Here is a 26,237-nt window from a genome sequence, read left to right as displayed (position 1 = left end):
ATGTAATGTCAATTTGATGTTCAGGTGTCCTACACTTCCATTTTTTTCATCACTAGGTATTATGAGGACTAATTAGACAGTATTTTATCTGATGATTTGAAATGTGAAGTATTAGACAAGACAAGGATTGAAAAATCCCTGTAACATATTCTTTTCAGACACCAACTTCACATCGTAGGTCTGTTTTGTTTTTGGTTTTTTTTGTTTTGTTTTTGTTTTGTTCTGTTTTTGTTTGTTTGTTTGTTTTTTTGGTTGGTTGGGGTTTTTTTTGGTGCTTATAATATGGCTTCAATGGAGTCACTATAGCTGCATTTACATTCATAAACCTGTCACAGCATGGTCTGTGGCTCAGCAAGTTGCCCAGTAGAGCTCATGTCCTTGTGGCTGGAGCCTCTTTCTCTCAAAAACAGTATGCTGCCAGTCATTCTGCCTATTAGGACCAGTTCATGACCCCTGCAGTCCCACAAACTGCAGTCAGGTCTTGCCTAGAACACAACAGGGCCATGCTGAGAAAAAAAATGGTCACAGCTGAACAGAATCACAGAAAGAGTGGGAAGATACCCTCGAAGCTTCTTTGCCCCAACTTCCAGCTTGTTGCAGGACCAACCCTGAAATTAGATCCAGCACTAGGTAGGGAGGATGAGAGGACTATGACTGGGCCTTGTTTTTTGTATTAGAATAAATCTTCCCTAAGTGTCTTTAGGCTACCAGCATGTCAATGGAAGCAGAAGCTAAGGTTTTTTTCTTGTGCCTTTTGAAATTAGAGCCTTTAGCTGTGAATTCAATCTGTTTCAAAGGTTGAGATATAAAACTCTACTTGGCTATCTTTTAGATCAGAGTGTAATGGATTAGTAGTGTGTGAATACATTCAAAGACTTGTAGATACCTTATATACAGAATAATTCTCACTGGCTTTGCACTGAGCTGACCAGTATAACTGAAGTTGGAACTTGATTTCCACCACTGGTTTTGGTGGTAGTATCTCAGACAGAGGAAACCCTAGTTTGACATGTCATATCCTGTGGCAAATCAAAAATGCAACTACAGATTCAATGAGCCTGATGTGGAACAAATTTGGTGAGATCAACCTGGAGGATCTACTGCCAGGTTAATGACTGTTAGTCCAGGGCTAGACTTCTGAGTGTTTCCCAGTCATGGTTTTCAATTTCCATGTAAATCAGTCCTTGTTATGTCTTTGTACCTCTAGAGTATTATAGAAGAATGATGTCTGTTCTAGATAAAATAATAGAAGTTATAATAAAATTCTTGGGAATGTATTCTTTTGTCACACTGGAAAAATAATTAAATTTTGGTCCTATTAAGGGCAGTCATGTCTCATTAATCTATTAAAGTTCTTTGAAGGAAGACCTAATAGATAAGACCCTGGGTTTTCAGTGAAGTCCAACAGAGTCCTTAAAAGAACCTAAGTAACCATGAGATAAGAAAAAGTTCTCAGTTAGGATAATACCTGATTAGAAGATACGAAACGGTGAGGGTGAACAGTTGCTTTTCACAGTGAAGATCACTGGTGGGGTCTCACAAGAATATGTGCTGGGAGTTGTATTTCTTAACACATTCACTTGTTTGCACTGACGATAACTAATGGTCTGCCAAAGTTTGCTGGTAATACCAAATTGTTTGGATTGTTAAAAACAAAGGCCAATTGTGATGGATTGCAGAAGGATCTTACAAGGCTGGTGCTTCTAGCAATAATTTAGCAGGTGATGTACTATAAACCAATGTGATCGAGGGGAAATATATAACTCTATCCTCAAACATAAAATAATGACCTCTGTTGTGGCTGTTGCCACTCATTAATAGATCTGGGGCCATAGTTAAGTAGATTAAGGAAAATACTGTTGTCTTGCTGAATAGCAGTGAGTAGGAAACACATTGGTTTATATTATTAAGAAAAGAGTAAACAATTAAATGGAAGATACTGTATTCAAGATGTGGGTGCCTGATAGACTCCTATTTGCAGTTGTGGTCCTCCTTATTGTATTTTGAAGGGTGTAGAAGAACAGCAAAGAAGCTGAGAAGAGGTGACAGGGATGAACAAAGGCATGCAACAGTTGTATGAAGAACAGCGAAGTGGGATGCTACTTTTCATGCTTTTAAAAATGTAAAGGAATATAATGAGGTTAAAAATGACTGGAATATATTAGGTATCTGAAAAATATGCTGGGATAGAGAAGAAATGAATAAAAGTAGTGTGCTGTTTCTTCCAGCCTAAAACTAAAGACTGACCAATGAAACTAGACCAGTAGCAAATTCAAAACCTGTGTAAAGATAATTAAGCAATGGAACTTTTTCACAGATTATTGTTGATGCTTGCCTGGTTTTGAGGGGAAAGTGGTCTTACTCATGGAAGAGAAATACATGAGGACTATTTACTGCAAAGACACAATATCTGCCTCAGAAGTTCTCTGGGCTGCAAATCATTGGAGGCTAATAGAATATTCTACTTATATTTATACACTTAGGTATCCATTACAAGCTACTGTTCTGATTTTAGTGTATATGTCTTTGAAACAGGCTAGTGGGCTATTAGGACCATTTATTTGGCCTGCTACAACTTCCTTCTATAGGCAGGAATGGTCTGGGAAATTAGAAATAAGACGTCAGTGTCTACTCAGTCACATCAAAGTATTATTTAATTAAGATGAGCTGTTGCTACAGAACTTAAAGGGATATGTAGGGAAGATAACTGTCTCCTACCTCATGGCACTTCTCATTATCTGCTCTTCCAATCTTCTTATTAGGTAAATTAGGGAAAAAGTCACCTGAAATCCCAAATTTTGCCAAATCTTTCTGCACCTCTTTGCTTTGGCCTTTCTTTTTTGGTAACTGCTGCTTTCTAGTCTGGTCCTCAGTAGAAGGAGCAATTTAAGAGAGAAAAATAAGATTGCATACCTATAACTTGATTTCTCAGAATTGCCTGCCTTCACGGATCCTTTCTCCATCCCCTCACAGAGTTTCTTGGCCGTCTGCCTGCCTAGAGGAGACTCCCAAGAGAAGCAGGGGAATGGATGGAAGTTGGGTACTCTGCAGCATGAGGCCCAGATTAGTACAATTGCTTTTAAAGGTTTTAGGAGGCACAACACTGTGAACCTGATCAGTGAACTCAGAATTTGATTTCAGGTATGCAACCTTATTTATGTTGAACACTTCAGTGGGCAACACAAGACCTTGACAGTTAAAAGATGAGGATTATGGTTTACATGGCTGTCTTGCATGTCACTGGTGTCAGTGTGGTCACCTGGGTGGGGTTTTTTTGCTGCGTTATTTACAGACCATGTTACGGAATCAGCTTCAAAGAGATTTGGAGTGGGGGAGGAAAATAGCAGCTTATGTTTATTTTTATAATGTGAATGTAAATAATGTCTTCGTAACTCCTGAATGCTGTAGAAATTGTTACTTCTTTATGCAATGAAATCACCTCTTTTTTTAGGTGGTACAGTGTGATAATCCAATATTGTTCTGTTGAATTTTACTAAATTTATACAAGTTTTAAAATCAGGAGTGTGACTTTTCAGTTAATTGCTACTTGGATTACATTCACTTGAAAAGCTCCTTTTTATTTGATTCTCATTTCTTGTATTTCCTCAATACACTTTATACTCTAAACATTAAATCTGTTGTTCTGGAACACTTGTGTTTCTCGCACTTTTCTGATATTTCTCATATTTAAGTTTTCTTTGCATTAGCAAGTTAGCCTAAAGTACTGAAACATTGTTCTGAACAGTCTGATAATTAAATGGTAAACAGAATTCTGAAAGTATGTACTTTAAAACTTACCAGCCAGAAAATCCTGGCAAACTAACAGTAACTATTCACAGCTGCCAGTAAGGTTTGTCTTGATGAGGTTTTGTGGTTGGCATAGATAAACATGCCTTTGATATGTCCTTTGGTCTGTTTTTAAACACTCCGAGTAATTAAATGTTGGGGTGTGTGCTGTTAGTAGGAGTTTTCAGCACCACAGTATCTTCTCTTCAGCAAACAAATGCTTTCTAATGAAGATAAACATGGTCTGGGAAATTCACTTTCTTTTTGACACAATAATAGTAGTATGTAATGCACAAGAACGAACTTCACTGCTGACTCTATAGTTTTTGCATCCTCAGATGCTGAATCTTTTTATCATAAAATACCTCTTTCATTGAAAAAGAAATAAGTTGTGTGATGACTAGATGAATAGACAGTGATGAAGGGTAAGAATATATGAATATTGAAAGTCAGCGTGATGTTTTGAAGATAAAATATGTGACTAATAATTATCCAAAAATACCTTTGCCAAAAGCTGCAACTTTTTCAAAGTAAATTCAAGTTTTCAGGTTATTCAGATTTTTTACAAAATATACTGCTGCACTCTAAGTGGTTCAGAACCTTTCTGTATATTGAAAACTGGGAAATGTAAACCCAAAGCCCAAGTTTCCCTGGAGAAGAAAGAGAAATGAAGGCTATTGAATTTATCTTACTTTCAGTAAGGTAACTCAGGAACACTAAGTAAACACTGAACAATTCAGTTATCAATGTAAAAGACTGATTTATGAGCCTGAGAGGTTCCATTTAGTGATCAGCTAAATCTTTCATTGGACTTCTAATGTTGTTTGTTTTTTCATAACTGTGTGAGAATTGCTGTTTCTTAACGTGCTTTCTGACGGTGTTCCTGATAATGTAAAACAGGTCCTACTGCTGGTGGTCCCAGGTCTTCTGTCCTGCCCCAGGACTGTTCCTGTATTCATACTTTCTCTGGAGAACAGAATTGCATTTGAATACTTTTTTAACTAGGAAAAACTTAAACTACACATGCATACAAGTGCAAAGGGTTATTTTTTTTGTTCCATTGAGAACAACATACCACAGAACTTAAAAATAATTGTCAGCATTTTTAATGGATAACCTGTGTTTTTGAAATGGCAGTTCTTAAATTTTTAATCTTTTCCATTAGTGTCTGTGTTCTGCATCTCAGAGGCAAGTATGGCCAGCAATAGGTGGAAAGAACACAATCTGAAATTTTACTTCTTGTGGCTGTGGATTCAACCTGTGGTGGGAAGCCTTTGCAAATCAACCATGGAATCTCTAAAATACCTCTTTAATATCCTGATCATTTTGATAACTTTTATTTACATTCTTGTGATATTTTTCATTGTGTTCAGCACTGTTTGGACAGCTTTCAACTGTGTGTTTTGCTTGAAGAGTGAGCTTTTGGGTCTCATCTCCTTGGGTCCTTGCTCAGCTGCCATCTCTGGCAGGTCTGATGGGCCTTATGGGGCATATTTCACAGTCAGCATTGCAGCACTCCGAACTTCTTTTCATCTTGCATATTTTGAACAGATAGATCTGTAAGAGGACATTTCAAAAGTGGATTTTTTTCCAGTGTTTTAGCTTATACCTTTAGTGTATGTGAACATGGGGTGCAGCCAACCAGTGTGAAACCAACAGCCTAGAGTCAGCTGTAGCCTCAAGGGAGTCCTTCCAGTAGTAAAATAGCATTGTTTAACGTTTTCTGCTAGCAGAGGAGAAACTTTGTTGAACTCTGGTCTTTCAGCTTTTCAGCTTATATTGAATATTCTCTGGATTACATTGCCTTTATTTGAAAATCAAAGTGCAAATGCTGTTGTACATGCAGAAAAATAACTCCCAAGTTTTGGCTTTTCTCTCCCTCTGGGATGTTGTAGCAACATTTCTATTCTGGGTTTACTTATTTCATATAGATGTAACTGTCTTGCAATATCCATGTACATCCCTGTTAAACATATTAGACCTGCTACTGTTTACCAAATATAAAGTGTATTCTACAGCAAGTAGTAAATAGAGAAAGAGCCTTGACTAATAATGAAGGTTATATCTTCTCAGCCTTTTTGTATCATAGTTTTTGTCCCGCTGAAGAGGAGAGAATTATGATGGAAAAAGTTTGCTATGTGAGACTTCTGGTATGCGGGTTTTTTGGGAAGTGATTTGCATAATGATTCATCAGGATTCAGGAGGCTAGAAAAAAACAAACAACATCTCATTATGTTCAGCTTTCAGTAGACATGCCAAGCTTATTGCAATTTAGAGGAGTCAGTGTCTTGATCTTTATAATCTAAACAAAAGCTTAAACCTGAAAAGTGAACTAAAGTTTAAAACCAGACAAACAAGCTCAGAAATGAAAGCTGAGAGCATTCCCAACCTGTCACCCCAAAGTCAGTAAAATTCCTAAGTAATAAATTTTTGTTAATGCGTTCCACTTTTTTCACTCTTCGTATATTTTGTGTGTATGTACTCATGCAAACACACACATATTTATTTTGATCAAATGCACAGATACTGATATGGTCCTGTAGGAAAAGGAAAAAAAACAAACCCAAACCCAAGAAACAAATGTTTAGAGAAGAGTACAGTCAGTTTACAAATGAATCAGATGCTTACTTGATTTTACTTAGTACTGATGATATTACTTGTCTCAAAATTGGCAAAATCAATACTGAGGCAACCTCTTGAAATATCTGTGATTGATTGTAAAATTGAGACCTACCGTCTTACTCTGAATGTGTTTTCTTCTGCTTTAACTTTGTGCAATGCAAACAGTGGCAACTTCTTTGAAATTACAGACATCATACTAAAAATAACATTTGTTATCTATGTCTTTATTTTTTCATCTGTGGCTCAGTATTACTCAGAAACTGCAATATGGAATTTGAGTGTGTGTTTGCAAGGATTGGTTTACTTTTGAAAGAAAAAGTATCCATTTGGAAGGGGAGTGATGCATTGCTTTCGCATGGCCCATTGAATGGGGTCATGCAGTGATGACTTGTCAGGGAGCTGTGTCAGCAGAGCAAATGTGAAGTTGTGTTCAGTGATGTTTAGCCACAAAACCTTCCTGTCTGATTTGCCCATGTAGCTTGAAAGTAGTTTCTTATTCTTATCAAATGACAGAGAATGTTTAATTGAGAAACCTTCCTGCAATAAAGAAGGTAAAACGGGATCTGTTGCAGCTACTGCGGTACATGCTCTTTGTTTCAGGATACTGGCGTTTTTACTTATGAAGTACCTGCATATTTTGATGTACTATCTACTCTGAGCAGTTTCTGATCAGTGCTGTTGTTGTAATGATTGTTCATTCTAAACTTTAAAAATCAGCATTGTTTCTCTGAATATCAGAATGAAAATAATAATAATGCTTATGAATTGTCAACATTTCTCAAAAAACCCAACCCAAACAAATCAACCAAGAAAAATCCACCCCCAAACCAACCATTAAAGCACAATAGATGTGTCTTTCAAGGACTGTTAAGAGTTGAATGAAATGAATATATGAGTTAATTGTATAATTCAAGGTGATGTAATTTGATTTTTGCACAGTAACCTTTTATTGATGCTTATGATGTTTTGCTTCTAGGTCAGCATGATGGACCTCTACCACGGCAGCATGCTGGGTTGCTTCCAGAGTCTTTGATATGGGCATATATTGTGCAGCTCAGCTCTGCATTACGGACCATTCATACAGCAGGACTGGCATGCAGAGTTATGGATCCAACAAAGATTCTAGTAACAGGCAAAACAAGGTAATGAAAGCATTCATTCTCACTGTGTTACTGTGGTCTGTATTCAACTGCTGACTGTGCACCTGATACAGAAATGGCTACTAAGTTCTGTTAAGCTTGTAATTTTGTGTGGGTTTTTTTTTTTTTTTTTAAGATTATTTTAAACATATTTTGGGAAGATTCATACATTATACTCGAACGACAGATCAGACACACTAGTGCCAGTTTTGAAATTTGTTGATTTATTTGTAAACTGGATACTGTCTGCTGCATTTTATTAACTAGTAAAATTTGTATTTTCTACTGCGTAGTAATTTGCTAAGTACTGATGACTACATTTATCGTATCAAACCATTCAATGAATGCTAGAGGAAAAATTGAGTAACCAATAACATTTAATGACACTTCTTCCTTTTCTCTTTTTGTACCTAAAGATTACGAGTTAATTGTGTTGGAATTTTTGATGTTTTGACGTTTGACAACAGTCAAAATAATCCACTGGCATTAATGGCTCAGTTTCAGGTAAGACTACAGTGCCATAGTTAGGTGGTGACTTGGCACAGGGAGTACTGAAAACCAGTGTGATTCTCTTCGGAAAACAAGTACTTTTAATTAAACTGTAGGTCAGTGTATCTATGTCTAAATGACTGTATTTTTTTGTTCCTGATTTGATCTTGGTTCTGCCATACTTAGTTGAATTTGCTTGTAATTTAGAAATGTGAATGCTCATTTTGCTATCTTCTACTTCTAAAATTTCATCAAACTCGTCATACAGGTTGAACTACTAGTGTTTAACAAACTCAAGTCAGAAATGGTTGGAAAGAAAAATTTCTAAATGAAGGAGAGAAAAATCTTACATTTAGTGTTAGAGATATAATGATTCAGTAACAGTTTTTGCTCTGTCTTTTGTTGTTTTAAGATAACTAAGTGTTGAATACCTGTTCACAGAGGAGTAAGAGATCTTTTAATTAGCTGCACTTAGGCCTTCTCATCACTCCTAAAAGATTCTAGTGTATCTTTATTTTAGTCTGTCTCCTAGTTTTTCCATGCTCTCCTGGTGTTCTCTGAAGTGTGGACTCTGCATAATTCCTGAATTAAGAAGAATCCCTTTAGACTTAACAAAAACTGTTCCACAGTCATCTGGAGCATCACTGTGTACAGGAATACCTCTTTCCCTAACTTCCCCTCAGGGTAAAGTACATTACTTCAGCTGTCATCACATAGCCTGTCTGTACTGAGAGTGAAAGACTGCGGTAGCTAGTTAGATTTAATTTATTTTCGTTAATTGAGCTTATTCACTGTAAGAACATTGCTCATTCGGAGTCTTCCAGTAATAACTAAAATGTTTGAACTTTGACCAGCAGAAACTAGCTTTTTGGAGACCATGTCCTCAAACGTAACTTTTTTTTTTTTTAATGATTCAGTTTTCAGTTTACTTTGAGTAGTACAACATAGAATTTCATGTTCTCCCTCCCCCTGTCCCCAGCTACATATCAGTGAGCTTTTCGTAATAATTTAGTGGAAAACAGCAGAGAGAAAATGGAAATACATGCAAGTAAGGGATCCATGCCTAAAAATGTAATGAGATTTTTTTTTTTTTTTTTAAATCTTAAGTACTTCTCTAAATGTGTTTTAATTGCAGCTTGGAAAGGGGTCCTCCTGAGATATTATGACATTCAAGTAAAACGAAACATTTAAAGTACTTGGAGGTACAAATCTAAAAATACTTGCAGGTACACAAATCTGTCAAAAGCACTAACCACCGTAGCAGCCCAACACTTGGCAGCTGACTTGCTTGATAGTGCCTAGTTCTGTTTAGGGGGAATGGTTTTTCATGTTTTATACGTTGTTAATATTCAAATTGTTCATGTTGCTTTGGTAAACCAGAAAAGAAGTACTCTTAAATACATAGTTTGGAAGATCTAAACTGCAGTTAGAAAATATGGTATTACATTCTTTTTTGTTGCTTCCTCTAGAAGAGCTAGGCTTTCAAGGCCCATTTTCTTCTTTCAGAGATGCTGGGCTGACTTCACTTCTTGGAACTCAGGAGTCATTTCTCATCTTCTACCTTTGTTTACCCTAGCCAGATAAAATTACAAAATCACAGCTGCTGCTTGTCCTTTTTCCTCTTGATCCATGACCCAGTGCCTGAATTCCTCTGGGATTCCTGTAACTGTTAAAAATACAGATTATCTCTTGATTTACTGCCCAGCAAATATGCATTTCCTTATTGCTGTCTTCAGTGGAGGAAGGTATGTTTTTAAGGATTTGTTGTTTTCTAGCTATTTCCCATTGTTAATATATAGAGAAAAGATTTTGGCCAGAACAGTGAGGAGCTATGTAATAGGAATGAAATTGTTCTTTACAGTCTGTGTTAAACACATCTCATGAACATTTAAGAGTTAAATAAAGGCAACAATAAGGGAAGCCAAAAAGAAGTAAATGGAATATGAATGGCCACTTGCATTAAAAACAAGGAGTTAAACCTGCAAAAATTACGGCACACGGCTTCCTGCCCCCCAGTCCATAAGTCTTGTCAGGCAGTTGCAAAGTATAGATGGAAAAACTGTAAATGGTTATGTAGGAAACAGTAAAAAGGTTTAATAAATATTTGTGTATTTGGAATAAAACATGAGTCCTCCCCTTTATGAAAATAAGAGAACACATAAGTTGTATTGTTTTAACAAGGGCTATTAGGGTTACTTTTGCTTAAAGTAAATATTTTCAACTTGGAAAACCAGAATAATTTTCATATGCACCTCCCCAAATTTAAATAAATTAGTTTGAAGTGGCAACTCAAGTATTAATGTTGACTCTAAAAAAAAAAAAACCCCACCAAAAAGTTAGGAACTTGGAGGTACTTCTAAGGGCAATTCCCTTAGGATAAGTGAATCCACAGAATTGTAGTGTGCATGAGCTCATTGATGCAAGAATAACAGTGGAACAGGATAAACAAACAAAAAAAGTAATGTTGGTTTCAAAGAGTTTATGGAAAAGGGATCCTGTCAAAAATAAGATTTATTTGAATAGCTTGCGTGTCTGAAAGGTGTATAAAATGTTGAGGTATCTCTGGGGCATTTGGCATGGTAGCAGATTCCTATTTAATATTAAAAAAATTACTAGCAAAGGGTACCTATGCAATTAACTTTTGAATTGCTCACTTGACATACTTGAAATTCATTTGGTAACAGGGAGACATTAATGAGGGGGGCTATCACTGAACTAAATGGTAATTAAATCTTTACTAGCAAACCTTTCAGCAGATAAAAAATTAAGTTGGTACAGGTTACAATTATGAATGAATTACTAATTACATTGTTATTAATTGCGTGCAAGGTACATTTTTGAAGAAAAGGATTCTTGTACTTAAAAGGTAAAAAGCTTTTTCTCAAAGTTGAGAATCAGATTAGTATGACTTGATAGTCAGTGTTGATGGGTTATCATAGCAGAAATTCTCTGGATCCATAGGAGCACGCCAAGCACTATAGGGAGTATAAACAAGATTGTACCCAATGTTGATCTGTACCTTGCACTATCAAGGCTACTACAGGAATGCAGCATTTATTTCTGGTGTCCCTGCTTCAAGGGAAGTGTAGCAGTTTTTGTGTACCTTCTTAGCCTTTCTCTGCCTAGAAGCAGGAAGAGCTGAGTCTGTTGGTGTTTTCAGAGGGAAGCTAGGGCTTAATGGGCATATGTGGACTGCTTCCTTACAAAAAGGATGGTGTACCCTGGCTTTGGGGAAGTCATGTTACTTGTCCGAGTGGATAGAGTTGGTCAGTGGATGGTAGTTTAATCTCTTCTAAAATAGTAACCTGACTCTCAGAAATCCTGAAAACTTTGAGTTCTTTCCAGCTTGAGATATTCTGATTCTCCAAGTCCACAGAAAAAATAGTACCTGTCTTTGTGCACCTGTAAAACTTCGAACATTGAGCATCTAGTAACCACGGTGGTAGTGGATCAAGGGTTGGACTTGATGATCTCAGAGGTCCTTTACAACCCAGCTTGAGTCTTGTCTGAATTGCTTAAAGTGTAAGTTCCTAAAATAAGTGGGATGAATCCAAACCACTTTTGCAGCTAAAAGAAGCTAATTATTGGCTGTAAATTAAAAATTATGTGTTTGAGGCTGCATTGGTGTGTTTTATCCTCTCTGCCAGTTCTTCTGTTAGATGTAATTTGCAAAACAAACAAAAATTAAGGTTGTGAGTCAAATGCTCAAAGAACCACAAAGCTGGAATTTAGAATTTCCTGGCTGATGTTAAATGTAAGATACTTTCTCGACTGTTTTTAAAATCTAATGCAATCTGTATTATGAAAACACCTGTGTAAAGGAAGATTGCTTTCATAGAATCTTGCCTGAAGTTATATAGTTTTGGTGTCTTGGGGTTGTGGGATGATACAGAATTTATATAGGATACATTCTTATGAATTACTAAAAGTTGAAACGTACTAAGTGTAAAGTAGGGGACTGCAGAAAGAAGTAATGCTGTGGTTAATAGAAACACCTATTTCTTTCAAGTCTCTTTTAGAGGCAGAAGTCATAATGAAAGGAAAAAAGAATGCCAATAATCAGAAATTCCTGGTTCCTTAGGAAATAGCATCTAGCAAATTCCAATCCCACCTTCTCATCCACCATTTTGTCGTTATTTTTGTCTCGTTTTCCATATCCTGTTGCTGTCTTCATTAGCTACAAGAATATCATGCTTTTTAACTTCTGACATACTGTGTATTCGTGTTCAAATTTGTTGCTTAATCATACTTGATATGGGAACAGCAGGGACATTGAGAGATCTGGAAAGGTTTGATATTTTCCACTGGCCCTCAGCAGTTGGAAGATGTGGCTTCAGGGTGAGCTACTGCAGCCAGAGGCAGCAAGCATGGTTTCACCTCTGGGTGGAAAAGCTGCGAGAGGATGTTGCAGCACTGCCAAATTTTCAGCCCTTCTTACAGAAATGACAGAAGGTGTATTCCTTATATGACTGCATTCTCTGCTAAACAGCTTGACCTTTATCTAGGCTATGGAGCTGACATTCTCAATAATTAGTAGCTTTTATGTTTTTACTTTCTCAAAAATATTTTCTCAAAAAGCCCTCCTGAAAATCCTAAATTTGTATCTGTAGCTGACTGTTAAATTCAGTCTGAGGCAGGTATTCAGCATGGAAAGCTACAGGTGTTTCAAGTTTGGCCAAGTTGTGTACAGTTGGAAGCCTTTCCATGGAAAGAATCAATTAGGTTTTGCTATGAATGTCATTGTTTGCTACTAAATTAGTCTCCTGTTTTTAGCAGTGGACTTTAAAATCTGTTACAGCTTTTCAAAATAATTTCTTGTGACTGTCTATTAAAATTGACAGAATTTTCTGTTATGGCAGAGCAGTCTGTATCCAACATTTATCTTTTCAGACCAGTTCTGCATTTAAGGAAAGTGTTTAATTTCTTCATAAAACATGATGCTGCTCAGTTTGTCAGCCATACAGACCTGTTCCTGTCTAGTTATTTCATGCAGTTCAGATCTTTTCACACTGGCCATCAGAGATGAGAATACTTGAGCAATTTATTAAAATAGAGACATCATGTGCTAGAGTGTGGTGTGGCATCACACTGAATGGCTGTCATGAAAAGATACGAGTCCAGCAAATGCTGGTTCTGTTTTAACAAATAATCCTTATATTTCTACATCTTGTATTGAGAAGACTTTCTCTGTTTGCTACCAACTCCTTGACTCATCAGGATTGGGCAGCTGCGTGGTTAGAAGAACCTCTTTGAAGAGCTTCTGCTCACTACACAAGAATTCTCTCTGGTACTGTCCTTAAGCTAAAAATAGGCAAATCTTAATCATTCGAAGACAAGTGTAGTACCTAGATGTCAGGACACATTTTCCTCTGTACGTTTTAACTACTTGTAATTTAGTCATATTGAACTGTGCTTTGAATAGTACTTACTTTAGTTGCTCAAATTCTTCTAAGGTTATTGAAGAACTGTCTCTTTTTAACACCATCCGGTACCATAGCTAATATTAGTCTATGCTAAGAATCTTACCTGTGTGTGTTTTCCTTATTAGCAAGCAGATCTGATCTCCCTGGGGAAAGTTGTGTTGGCTTTGGCTTGCAATTCTTTATCAGGAATTCAGAGAGAGAATTTGCAGAAAGCAATGGAACTGGTGACAATCAACTATTCCTCTGATCTGAAGAATCTGATTTTGTAAGTTGGCTTAAATCTTTTAAAGGAAATTACTACTTTTACATATAGAAATGCAAATGATAAATGGTATTTTTAGATGCAAGTAAGATTACAGACAAAACTACTGTCATTGAGTTTTCTGCACAGTCAATGCATTGTTAAATGTTATGATTTAAAATTTGTTTGTAGATGCTGGTAAAGCTCCTAATAACAATTAGGAGTGTAAACAAAACAAGCGTTTGAAGTTGTTTTCAATACTGGGCTTCACTGCCTGTTCTCTACAATAGCAATATGCTACTCTTATCTTACAGTTTCAGAAAGTATTGAGAAATAGGCACATTGCCTTTTTGACCAAAATGTTGAGTGCTTGTTTTTCTTGGCAGCATATTATTTTGTGTTGTTTCAGTATAGTCAGCCTTTCTCTTGCAACCTGAGTGGGAAAAGTAGAAATCTTTGCTCCTTCCCTTATTTGAAAAACAATTGCATTACAATCTGAATTTGCATGTCTTCTCTTTTTTGGGTGTGTTCTTGCTGTTTGAGTGGGGTACATTGCACAGTTTCATGAAAATACACTCATCTTGTATAAATGGCTGACTAGGTATATACACGTAAGTTAACACGTGTTTTCTCTGTTAATATCTTTTAAGAAAGACAAAAATTGTCAACTATGTGTATTAAACAAAAAAAAGTCAAATAGTTATCATAATAGGATATAATCTCTGGCATTTGTGACATGTTTAAGTAATCTTTTGGGGGTTGGGTTATTTTGGCAGGTATTTGCTGACTGACCAAAACAGGCTTCGCAGTGTAAATGATATCATGCCTATGATTGGTGCACGATTCTATACTCAATTGGATGCTGCTCAAATGAGAAATGATGTAATAGAAGAAGACCTAGCAAAGGTAAATCGTAGTAATTCCTACAGAAAGACCTCTAGGCAGTATTCCTACAGCTTTACCTTTAAAAGGAATGTTTTCTACTGGTTTTTGTTGGGGTTTTTTTTCCTTCTGTTTGTTAAGTAACCTAAGTAATCTGCCTGAAGGCTTGACAACCCTAAGCTCAGGCTTTTGAAAGTCCAAAAGCTCCAAGAATCCGTAGTTTTAGGATGTCCTCAGCTGGCATTTCACTGAAGTAACATCATATCCAATCAACAGTCTTGGGGAAAATATGTTCTTTATAGAACAGTTAAAAAGTAGCATTCTGAGTAAATAAGGCCATGTATGTCATCACATACTAGATCATGTAGTGTGTGCTAAAGGTTATACAGCAACAGATGCTGCCTCTTAAATTCTTGGATTTGGGTTTCAGTGTTACTTGACTTCTCAATCTTATGTTTTCCTTTCCAAATGAATTCTAGATCATGGAGATACCGTGCTTAGTTTCCCTGAAGTGTGCATCTCTTGCTGTGGGGGTCTGAGTAGTCTGTAGTGTTCAGTCAAGGTATCAAGTGCTAACAGTGTGTATTTTTTCAACAGAAAAGGGTGTCTGTTAGAAGCCACTGATAGCAGGATTTCTGTCAGGATTGAGATACATTACAGAATGCTTTCATGACCCTGAAAATGTGTGGGATAGGGTATAAGTAAGAATTTAATCAAGTACTGTGACTCCATTGCATTGTAAACAGTTGAGAATTTTTTTTAAGAGGGAGGTAGTAGAGCAGTGGTTGGGATTCTGATGGACTTGGTTCTCTTGATTTCTCCACTCCAGGCTTGTTGGATAACAGTTTTTTCCTCCTTAGTGAAAGATACTGAAATCTGTCAGAAGCAAGGAGCTATAGAAGAGCCAGGCAGTATCTATGTTGGATGCAGACTTCTAGATGTTGTGTGCTCACTTTATCAGAATCAACTACTAATCTTTCTCTAAAAGTATTTAAGATCATTTCTTCTTAAGGTGGCCCTATGTGCTTGCATGAAGCTGGGCAGATGAACCCTCTCCCATTGCAAAGATGGAGATTGTCCTATAATCAGCATTAAGCATTTTGCGTTTTTAGTCAAGTTCTTTATAGCAGTTGCTTATCACTGGCAGGTGAGCAGAGCTACTACAAATCCAAGTTGTTGCTTATCCCTCAGTTTGGCAATAGCTATTTACCTGGCAGTGATAAATAGCACTTCTTAATTAGCTGTCATACTGTAACTTGTTTGCACTAGCACATCTTTGATAATATCAGAGCTACAGTATCCCTTAAGTCTAAGCTCTCTTCATTATTGCCCCAGGCAGATGTTTTGAGGAGAGTATTAGAAAAAGACTAGCATGTGTGATTGTTTTTTTTCCTTATATTCTCCAAGGACACAGTCATCTGTAGCTTAGGGACTTCTGATGCTGGGAATGGTTTGTATGTAGTTAATAACTTGGTTTTCTCAAAGCCATGTAACCTTGTTACTCCTGTAATGCTCATGTTTCATAGAGCAGTGACCCTATTACACTATCACTTTCCTTCCTCACCTTTATGTTCATCATATGCATGTCATAGCAGTCAAAGCCACAGTTTATCCAAGCCCTGTGATCCACTGTGTAGAAAAGTTCCCTGCCTTACAGGCTCCTAAGCCTGTAGAGAGGCTACCTGGAGACTTAGTGCCAGTGTTGTTGCTCAGCTGTGTCACCATTGATTAAGAATCTACAAGGTAGCAGCCTTCACATAGGTGTTTATGCTGGTTTAAAGGTAAACCAGCAGGGGAAATGAATCCAACTCAAAAGAGATTATAAATCAGAATAATAGTTTAATAAAAATAATACAATAAATACAATTACACAGACAAACAATTGGTTTTAACCCACAAAACCCAGATGTATAACCCAGCACCCTGGGGCATGAACAGAGTGGTGTTTGTTGGGTCCCCCTCCCTGTGCTGAGCCCCACGTGGTCCCCCTGAGTCCAAAAAGTAAAAGGAGAGGGAAAAACCTGTTGGTGAGAGTGCTGGTTGCAGTCTGGTCGAGGATGGTAATCGCAGTCTGGTCGAGAGTGGTGATGGCAGTCCAGTCCAAGTTCTGGTCCTTCTCTGGATCCCACAAGTGGTACCAAAGTCCCAAGACCCCAAGATTATATATCCTCAGGTTCAGGCAGGAGTGCCCAGTACCTCCCTCAGGGTGGGGAGTTCAACAATGGGTGTGAGGACAGGAGCATCCTCCTATCTCACAGGCCTCTAAGGCTCAGCTTATAGCCTGAGGGGTCAGGCATGCTCTGGGCAGTTGCTGTAAATGGTCTATTGATAACAGTTTCTGGGAAATGGCATGGAAGGGTATAGAATACACAGTTTTGGGTTACACCCACACAGTGATGAGCTGAGGTCCCAGCTGTTCTAACTAGGACAGTATTGTTTTGGCTTTTGTGTATTTGACCACATACCAAAAAATTATTTGGAGGTTAGACCAAATAATAGACCTACCTAGCTGGGCAAGGTAGGTTTTCCCTTGTCAGTCTCTAAGTATAGGTACTGTAGCGGAACAAGCTGTTCTGCAGTGTGTTTTTAGCCTAGTAATAGAAGTCTGCAACCCCTAGGTTGTCTGAGGCCAAGCGGTTATCACCTTGACCTACTTTACCCATCTTCACACGGTAATCTACTCCAGACTGAATTAATTTGAAATCAGTATTATCATGCATGGAATGAGATGCATCTTAGCATGAATAGTGCTGTAGAGCTGGGCCATTGCAGAATGTGAATAATATCAGGAGAGAATCTTTTCCTGACAACTTTGACTTACACTGTGAATTAATCTTTTGTTTAATGTAAGCTGGGGTGTACTCTTTTTCCTGTATCCTAGTGATGTGGAAAAACATACTAAATTAATTTTCAGTTGCATGTACTCTAAGCATCTATAATTCTAATGTTCTACCTGTATGTGAGCTCATTGTCATTTATGGACTCAACATTTATACTCTTTTAAGACTTAGATTCTAACTGTTCTGGAAAAACTTGTTTCGAAATGATATTTGGAATCAATTATAGTTTGAATGTTAGTCTGATGATATTGTTGCTAAGTATTTGCTAATAATGGCCTAAAAAGCATTTCTGAAAAACAAATCTGTTAGATTATGTTCCTTCTCATCTTAACCTGAAATAAAGTATTATACTGTACTTCTAAATATCTTGGTAACTCTGTGTGTGTATATGTATATATTAATATATTCATCTTGTTTAACTTACTATGTTTTTGCATACCTGTAAGTATAGGCTGGCAAGAGACTAGACTTATGTTTCCACAAAGAAATAGATTGCCTTATCCAGTTCCTTTTGGGGCAGCAAGGTGTCATTAGGTGTTGAATCTTCACATTAAAATTTGAAGTTCTAAACTGAGCGTTGGACTACTGATACACAATACAATGCATTTGATCTCTGAAAAAATTATACCCTCTTCTTTGAATAAACAAATAATTGTAATTAATAGCGCTTCTTTGGCATTACTACCATGTACCTTTTGCAAATAAATGTCTTAATTTTATATTTCAGAAACTTTTAATAACTTTTTTCTTGTTTTCTAGGAGGTGCAAAATGGAAGGTTGTTTAGGCTTCTAGCAAAACTGGGAACAATCAATGAGAGACCTGAGTAAGAAATACTTGTTTTCATGGTTTAAAGTATGTAAAACCCTGTTTGCAATACAGTGTTTCTTCCCTCATAAATTTAAGATAAACATTTTTTCCTATGTTTGCCCCTGGAAAAATTAATGTTTAAGAAGCCTTGAGAAAAACTAGATAAGCAACTTTGACCAAAATTTTAAATAAAGGAGAGGAGAAGGCTACAAATAGATATGCCAAAGTTGCTTCATTGTATTTAGTATGGTTTCTCTTAGCACTCACTCTGTTGTGAGAGGCCATACTTCTAGAGGAAATCTGTAGCTTGCTTTAACTGTAGCAAAGGATGTAGATACTGGTTTTAAGCTAGTGATTTTTCAGCTTGTTTTTCTATCAACTAATCACATAAAAATGAAGTTCATGGTCCGTTTTCCATCCTTATGCATAGACTTACAGTTATGTTTATGGTGCTGGTTTCTAACATTTACGCATTAAATTTGTTGCAGATAATTCTTGCTGTCTTCCATTATTTTCTGTGGCATTAGCTTCAGGTGCTTTAGCAGCTAAGAAAGTTTGAGTGTGTTATCTTCTGTTCATGACAGGGGCAGACTGTAATTTAATTGCAATTTATAACAGATAGCTTAGCAGTGCAGTCAGACTACTCAGTTTAGGTTGAAGAGTCATGTGTATCTGTGGGGATTGATTTTTCTTAACTTACTGAACTTTAATATGAGCCTTTGTTTTACACCAGGTTTCAGAAGGACCCAACGTGGTCAGAAACTGGAGACAGGTATTTACTAAAGCTCTTTCGAGATCACCTTTTCCATCAGGTGACAGAAGCGGGTACTCCTTGGATTGACCTCAGTCACATTATCTCATGTCTTAACAAGGTACTTTGGTTAGCTTTTAAGAATTTTTTGGGTTAGCATTCTTTAAAATAGTATCCCACTGCAATGCAAGTTGGCATTGGCAGGTTAATTCCATTGGTTTAACTGATGGTTATTTTCCCTGTTTTGGATGAAAACAGTGTATTCACTGAGGTAATATTCCAACATTTATGAATATTTAAATAAACTTAGTACATGAATATTAAAACTTGAAATTTGTTAATATAGCATGAGATGCAGTATTAACTTCTCATCCTAGAATGCATTGAATACTGTGGATAAGCAATGCTGGTCCCTTTATGCTACTCTGGTTTTTCAACACAGCATAAAGGATCCATAAAACCCCTTTAACTGGGGGAGGTTTCTGCTGATAGTTATCACAAAAAATGGTTGTATGGCAGGACAATCCATTCCTAAACTGTGCTGACCAGAGTAGGAGACAGGAGGGAAACTGCAATAGAAATCTGTGCAAAATTCTTGCCCTCTAGGACAGTGCTGGAAAATTTCTGAGACTTAAAATGTTAAGTCCACTTCTGTAGTAACTTCCCTAGCCTCTCCAGCCTTTCATTTTCCAAGGTTGACTTAATAAAGGTATTTGCAGTTTTCTAAGGGCTGCATCACTAGCAAAATTGTATTTGAGCACTGTCATGTTAATAGCAGGAGATGTGTGAGAGACCACAAGATCTTCAGTAGATAAAGAACTTGTCTTGGTCTATAAATTAAAAAGTACTTGAGCTGATTTTTTTTTTTTAATTGGCAGATCAACTTTCAACTTATTTTACATTGTTTTGCCAAACTTCACTAATTAATAGGAGACTAAGGTGCTGCTACTTCCTTTTTTTTTTGTTTTGTGTTGTTTTGTTGGGTTTTTTTTGTTTTTGGTTTTTTTTTTTTGTTGTAGCTGCTTGGTCATTTCACTCACTCTGCAGAGAATGGTGATGCAGACACTGACAATACACAGTTTCAGTGCCCAGTATTTTCTTTTCTAGGATTAGAATAGCCAACTTTCCCCAAAAAAACCCAGAATATATTCAGATCCTTTGACATGTAATAACTGACTTAACTACAGTTAAATCTTTTTCTAAAATTGTCAGGGCTTCTAACTTCCTATTAGACCACTGCTGTGCATTTCTTTAACCTCCTTTTTGTCTTTCTGGTTGGTGTCTGTAATCACTTTAAAAGGGACATTAAAGGGATTGAGGCTAAATCAAAAAGAAAGCATGTTGACATTCAAATAGGCAGTGAAATGCCATCATGATTTGAAAGCAGTGACCCATACAGTACTGTAGCAAGAGGGGACAGTCCTGAATTCATAGGTCAGGTAAGAGACAATATCAAAGAATGCCTTGTTCTATAAATGTTCATGGCTTACCTTTTTAAACAGAGGCTCTTCTCTTCTGTGGTTGTGGGCTCAGCACACAAAAGATGTAAGGCTTATGGAACTCTGCTTTGGAAATACACTCTGAAAAGCACTTCCAAAACTATAATGTGTGCCAGTTTATTTGGGCGTTCCTGCTACAGTCCAAAGTCATTCCTTTTGAATGAAAGCTACTCTGTTAAAAAAAAAAAAATCTTTTATTTTAATGTGGTGTTTTGGGGATCTTTTCAGCTGAGATACTGATTTATGCCTCCACAGGAGGAAAGAAAGAAAGCCATAAATATTGATGTTTCTAGTTAACTGTGTGGCTTTCTTGATACAGATCTTCCCTATCCTACATTAAGGTAATTCATTGATTTATTGTATGATGATAATGGGAATGAACAGTGGACAATATTTCATAAAACACCTTGATAGTGTTAATATTTTGTGATGGATGGTGGAAGACAGTGGTGGTTTTATCCTACTCTACAAAAATTAGAAGCTAATTGGCTTGCTTTTGTCCTTCTGAAGCTGTTCACAAAGCAGGAGCTTTAAAATGTGGAGGTTCCAGCTTTTAAGGTTATGTTCATAACATTACTTTAAAAGACAAATACAAGAAATTGCTAACTTGCTGTGTTGCTCCAGACAGCAGCTAGTGGAACATCTTGGTGACAAATTTAATTGTTTTGCTATTCATTAGAACATTATAATACATATATTTGAACCCGCTCAGGTTGTATTTCCAAAGATTGGATCGATAGTGTCATATCGACTTGTCTCTGCCCCACTTTCTGTATTGGAACAAGAAAGTTTGTAGTGTCAAGTATTTGGAAATATCAACATATCAACTAAAACAGAGCTACAAAAGTTTTGCTTTATAACTGAGTCTGACAGTTCTCCATTGGTGAACGTTAATTGCAAAGTGAGGAGAACATAAGATACAGTGTTGTAAGGGGCTTCAGCTTGTGAGTAGGATATTCCTCTGTTCCAAATTAGGATTTAATGGTAGATCTCTAAAGTACATATTGAATTTGAGAAGTCAGAACAAAACATGAAAACAAACATGGAACAAACTTTAATCTTCAACAGCAAATTATCTATTTGATTATGGATTATACCAAGGTAACTTTTTTTCCTAAGGGATGAAATATAGCATACATCATAGGAAATATAGGGACTAGTTGGCTTTCGGTGCTGCTAAAAATGTGAGGTTTGGGTTTCTACCAGTTTTCAGACTACCTGGGGCTGATCCATCCATTATCTCATTTTAGAGTGGGCAAGAAGTAATTTACCTACCCTACATGGAGGCTTGTGGATCTTATGTGTAAATGTAATGTCAAACGTAGTTTTGTTCTTCAGGAGCTGTATGAAAATTTTGCTTCCACACAGGGAAGGGGATAGCATTGCAGGATTATTTGCCTTGTGGAAAGGGAAGAAAACAATGGTAATCTAGTCCTAAGGTCTAGAATGTCCATCAGGTTAAGACCAAAATGTCTCGATTTTTTGGCAAGAACATTGTTGTGGTGCAATTCAGATCCTTCCGTTCTGTGCTGTTGGCATATTTGAACTGCACCATAACAATGTACTTGCCAAGAAATTGATTGCTTTTGTTGTTGGGGAAATGTTTTGCCATTTCTTTCACACTTCTTTTATTTTATCTTTTGCATTCTTGTTACAGTTAGATGCTGGTGTGCCAGAAAAAATAAGCCTCATTTCCAGAGATGAGAAGAGTGTACTTGTGGTAACTTACAGCGATTTAAAGCGCTGCTTTGAAAATACTTTTCAAGAACTGATTGCAGCCGCAAATGGTCAGTTGTAGTATTTGCTGAAAGCATGCAGGACATTGCTGAGGAACTTAACCAGTAGCAAATTGCACTACAGCTGAATTGTTGTTGTCATCTCATTTCACATTTGGGAAACAAACAGGAGATGAGCAAAGCTGCTTGCACTTCAGTCAGGTACACTGTTACTTGAAGGGAAGAATGTTTCACTTATCCTAGAGCTAAGGCTGCCATTGGAGGCTTTATCTGTGAAGAATTTATTTTAGATTAAGGAACACATCAGGTGCATGATGTTCCTACTTTTATTTTTTCCACTTGTATATGCACTAATTTTAATTTTTTTAAGACTTTTCTGATCTCTGAAGTTTTGCCACATTGTATACTTTAAGGGAAACTCTTTGCAAGGACATTTCTGGAATACATTTTTGTCACGGAAGATATAGCAAAATTTATTCATTTTTGATATTATTTGCACCCAGAATAGCATAAAGGACCAGGTAAATCATTTAATAGAAATTGTGTTCTATTAATGACCATTTAGTTCGTAACCTCTGTAAAAGTGTGTTGTATGCAAGCTCTGTATGCCACCCACTGTTAGCTCAAAGAAATGTGAGAAGGCAAAACTTTTTAAAACCAGTCAAGTGAAGTATTGATGAATTGACAAAAAAGGAAAGAAAGTCCCCTGTCATTTGATTTGAACTTTGTCTAAGCAAAGTGACGAAAATAGCATAATGGGAAACATCTATAATTTAAGGAGCATATCAAACTTGCTCTAAACACAACCAGCGCCTTTTAAAAACTGTTTGTACGTTTTCCTGGTAGTCAGAAGCATTTACATTTATGCAATTTTTTTAATAGATTTTTTTTTTTTAAAGAAATTGTTTAAATGCCTGAAGTTTCAGGAGTGTATTACTTTAGGTTATTTACAGTATAATTTTTGTATAAAGTTCTGTTCTTTGAACCACAGCTTTATTATGGTACGCTACACTGGATACAGATACAAAGACACTGTTAAAAGAAGATTAACTAAACACAGCAGTTGTCTGGCATCAAGAGCTTTTCAAGTTGTACGGCCTGAATCTGGAGGGATAATGATCTGCTGTGCCTTTGCAGTCACTGCTTAGCCCAAAGTAATATTACTTTTGATAATACTCAACAAATGAATATTCCTGAAGTAATTCAGTCTCAAAAGTCTGGAATTTTCCTCCTCAATTACCTTTCTAATATTTGGACATGCAGTTGTCTCCAAACTTGGGTATTTATGGGATTTCTAGTTAAACACCTACACTTTGATACTGAAGACTGCCAAATACGTAGGAATTTCCTTTCTTAAAGCAGTAGTGAAGACTGTATCTATCCTTTCCCAGCACTGAATGTTTTAATAGCACTGGGTGCTCACCATGAAGAAAATGTGGAAACTCAAAAGGTCAGGACAGACTCTAAGCACTTGCAACTGATGTTACTGACATCAATTTTAATAATTCTCAATATTTGTAGTTTTCAGAGAAGTTTTTAATATTTCTCTGTCCACTTTTATAAGCTTTAAAATGATTCTCCGCCTTGAGACTTGCATCAAGAAAAAAGCAACTCTCTTCACATCGAAAGCTTTGAAGACTAGGGACATGCTTTACACATGTTAGAAAATGTGGTTGAATCCACATTAGGTAGCATCAGTTGATGAGTTTAAAAATCGATTATTGTTGCAATTTTAAAAGGAACACAATGTTTAATATTCAAACGATAACAGTTGCCAGAATGTTCTTTTTAATATAAAAGGAACAGGAACTTTGAAAAGTGAACATGCAAAACAGTCTTTTATCATTAGCTCATGTATTTGAGGAAGAGCAGCTGTCTTTTCTATGTTTTTTGACAAATCATATTGTAATTCTTTTGTACAAAAAAGAAGTACTTGTATTCTAGAAGAAATATGGAATGCTTAATTTATAAGCGGGCTGAGGTTTTTTCCAGTATTGTTTTCTTTGAAAATGAAAGGGGATCATCTGTTCAGTTGTGGGGTTTGGGAACCTTTGAAAATTTAATTTGTGGACCAATATTTTGTGGAAGTGTAAGGCAGGGGTAAAATAGGGCTTGAATTCTCATCCTTTTTAGACCAGCACACCCTCTGCAAGACATGTCTAAATTGCAAACCTGTGTGTATTTGCATAATGTCAGTTTGCTTCAGCCCCTAGTAACCTCAGGACTTGGTTTAAAATAAAAAGGTAGACAGCTAATAAGTTTTCGTACATAATGTCAGCCAGAAGATATTTGGTGTCAGGTAATACATAAAATAAAAAAGAAGTTGAGCTTTGTTTTCTATTTATTTTATTTGATCTGTATTTGGGAATGATTTGAACAGTCTGAAGTTCAGCTTGGGTATTTTTTTGGGGAGAGCCCTTCTACCCCATTTTAATTCCATTTAGAAGGTTGTCCTAAAGTTGTAGTTTGATGCAGTCATAGGAAGAACTGTGTATCTGTATTTAAAAGAAGAGTCACCAGGATGTGCCCTCCCAGATGGGAAATTTATTTCTGACCTTCCAAATTTTTACAGCTAAAAGCACAGAAGGGACAACCTTTGAAATCATATGATGTTGGTCATTTTAATTTTTGTACCTGTTTTAAATTCTGTTGCCGTATTTACTATATTGTAAATATTTTGTTGAGGGTACCTATGTATTTTTGATTTGCCCTTGTTTCGGTAATTCAGGTGTCAACTGCTTCCCCTAAAAAGCACCAGTATGTTAAGTTCTAATGTCATGATCCCAATATGTGTTACTCATCTTTAATCCTGTTTTCATTGTTCATGTGTACAGCAGTATTTTTAATAAAGAATACCAGAACTAATGTGGCCTTATTTTGACAATGTGAAGTTCTCAAGTTGGATAGAGGGCTTTTCAACTTTGGTGCCGGAATTGTATTTCATTCTGTTTGCGATGCAGCGTTTCAACAATTAAGAGTCACAAATTGTGTTTAGTGTTTGCCATTTAAAGTGTATCAGTTGTTTTAAAAGGTACAGATGCTGTTGACTAAATTGTACTTATGCATATTTCCTTAATTTCCAAGTCAAATCCAATCTACTTCAGTTGAATGGGGTCTTCTTTATTAGATAAGCCCTAATTTTGAAAACTCTGCTCAAGTACCCTTACTTCCATGTTTATTGAGCTTTTTTCCCCCAATAACAATGTATATTAATTTCTCTGAGAATTTGCATGTGGAGTCATGACAGCTTCACTTCCCAGAATTATTTTTTCTGTATTTTTAACCAGCAACGGTTAGATGATTTGCTGGTAGGATAAAATCTCCTGTATCCATCCAATCCTGACCATGCTTATGGAACATGAAATTTTGTGCAATATATGTGAAATTGCCAGTACCCCCTGCATATATCTAACATGGAGTTACTGTCCCTTAAATTGCAGTGTTTTAAAAATGTTATTATATAAGCTTCATTGATGCACATATCTAGTCTCCAGTTTCCTCCTTAGTAATGTGCAGCAGCAGTTACACAGCTTCTGTGGCAGCAGGCGATCCCATTATATTCTGCTTTCACAAATAAAGTTTCATCTCCATTTCCTTCACATGGATGAGGTGGGAATGTGGAGATTCTCTGAAGAAGAGAAAGCATCTGTCCAGGCCTGAGGTGTTACCTGATGTCACAGTAGTTTCGGAACAGGCTTTGTTGGGGACACCTTAGCTCTGTTTGGTGTCCTTTTTTCTGCTGTGGATCTTCTGGCTGCAGAAGAAACATGGTGGGTGGTTGAGTGAATGTTTGTTCATGGGCTGCTTAGTCTTCCCCAACCATGAAACCTCGCCTCTCCCAGAGGCAGAGTTGAATTTTTGCCTCTAGGCAGCAGTGAGCACTTCTTAAATATGTTGAACCTAGGGGATGTCCCTCACACAGGGAGCAGTTCAAGTGTCTCTCACGGGATCTGCTTTGCTGTGTGAGAAGTGTGCCTTCTGAGTTATTCCACATTCTTGTTTGCTCACAAAACTGGCATGT

The 26,237-nt window shown here is 36.7% G+C and overlaps 1 protein-coding gene across 5 annotated transcripts in view; it reads left to right on the top strand.

Annotated features, from left to right (window-relative positions):
* The window catches only part of PAN3 (poly(A) specific ribonuclease subunit PAN3), a 79,781-nt gene extending 54,700 nt beyond the window's left edge, over positions 1-25,081 (top strand). For 2 of the 5 annotated variants that reach the window (XM_051779020.1, XM_051779018.1), the window contains 7 exons: positions 7,385-7,550; positions 7,964-8,051; positions 13,585-13,724; positions 14,477-14,606; positions 18,182-18,246; positions 18,964-19,102; positions 22,138-25,081. In XM_051779020.1, coding sequence (XP_051634980.1) covers positions 7,385-7,550; positions 7,964-8,051; positions 13,585-13,724; positions 14,477-14,606; positions 18,182-18,246; positions 18,964-19,102; positions 22,138-22,278 — 869 coding nt within the window. In that variant the 3' untranslated portion in view covers positions 22,279-25,081. Of the gene's footprint in view, positions 1-7,384; positions 7,551-7,963; positions 8,052-13,584; positions 13,725-14,476; positions 14,607-18,181; positions 18,276-18,963; positions 19,103-20,281; positions 20,421-22,137 lie in introns of those variants that run through there. The other 3 variants (XR_007903031.1, XM_051779019.1, XM_051779021.1) reach the window with 3 other exon arrangements.
* The last annotated feature ends 1,156 nt before the right edge of the window (positions 25,082-26,237 follow it).

The sequence above is a fragment of the Manacus candei genome, unplaced genomic scaffold, assembly GCF_025592945.1.
Source record: "Manacus candei isolate 608988 ecotype Guabito, Panama unplaced genomic scaffold, ASM2559294v1 h1tg000014l, whole genome shotgun sequence".
NCBI classification, from domain to species: Eukaryota; Metazoa; Chordata; class Aves; order Passeriformes; family Pipridae; genus Manacus; species Manacus candei.
The sequence above is the reverse complement of the archived record's forward strand: the minus strand, read 5'-3'. Positions and strand labels throughout refer to the sequence as shown.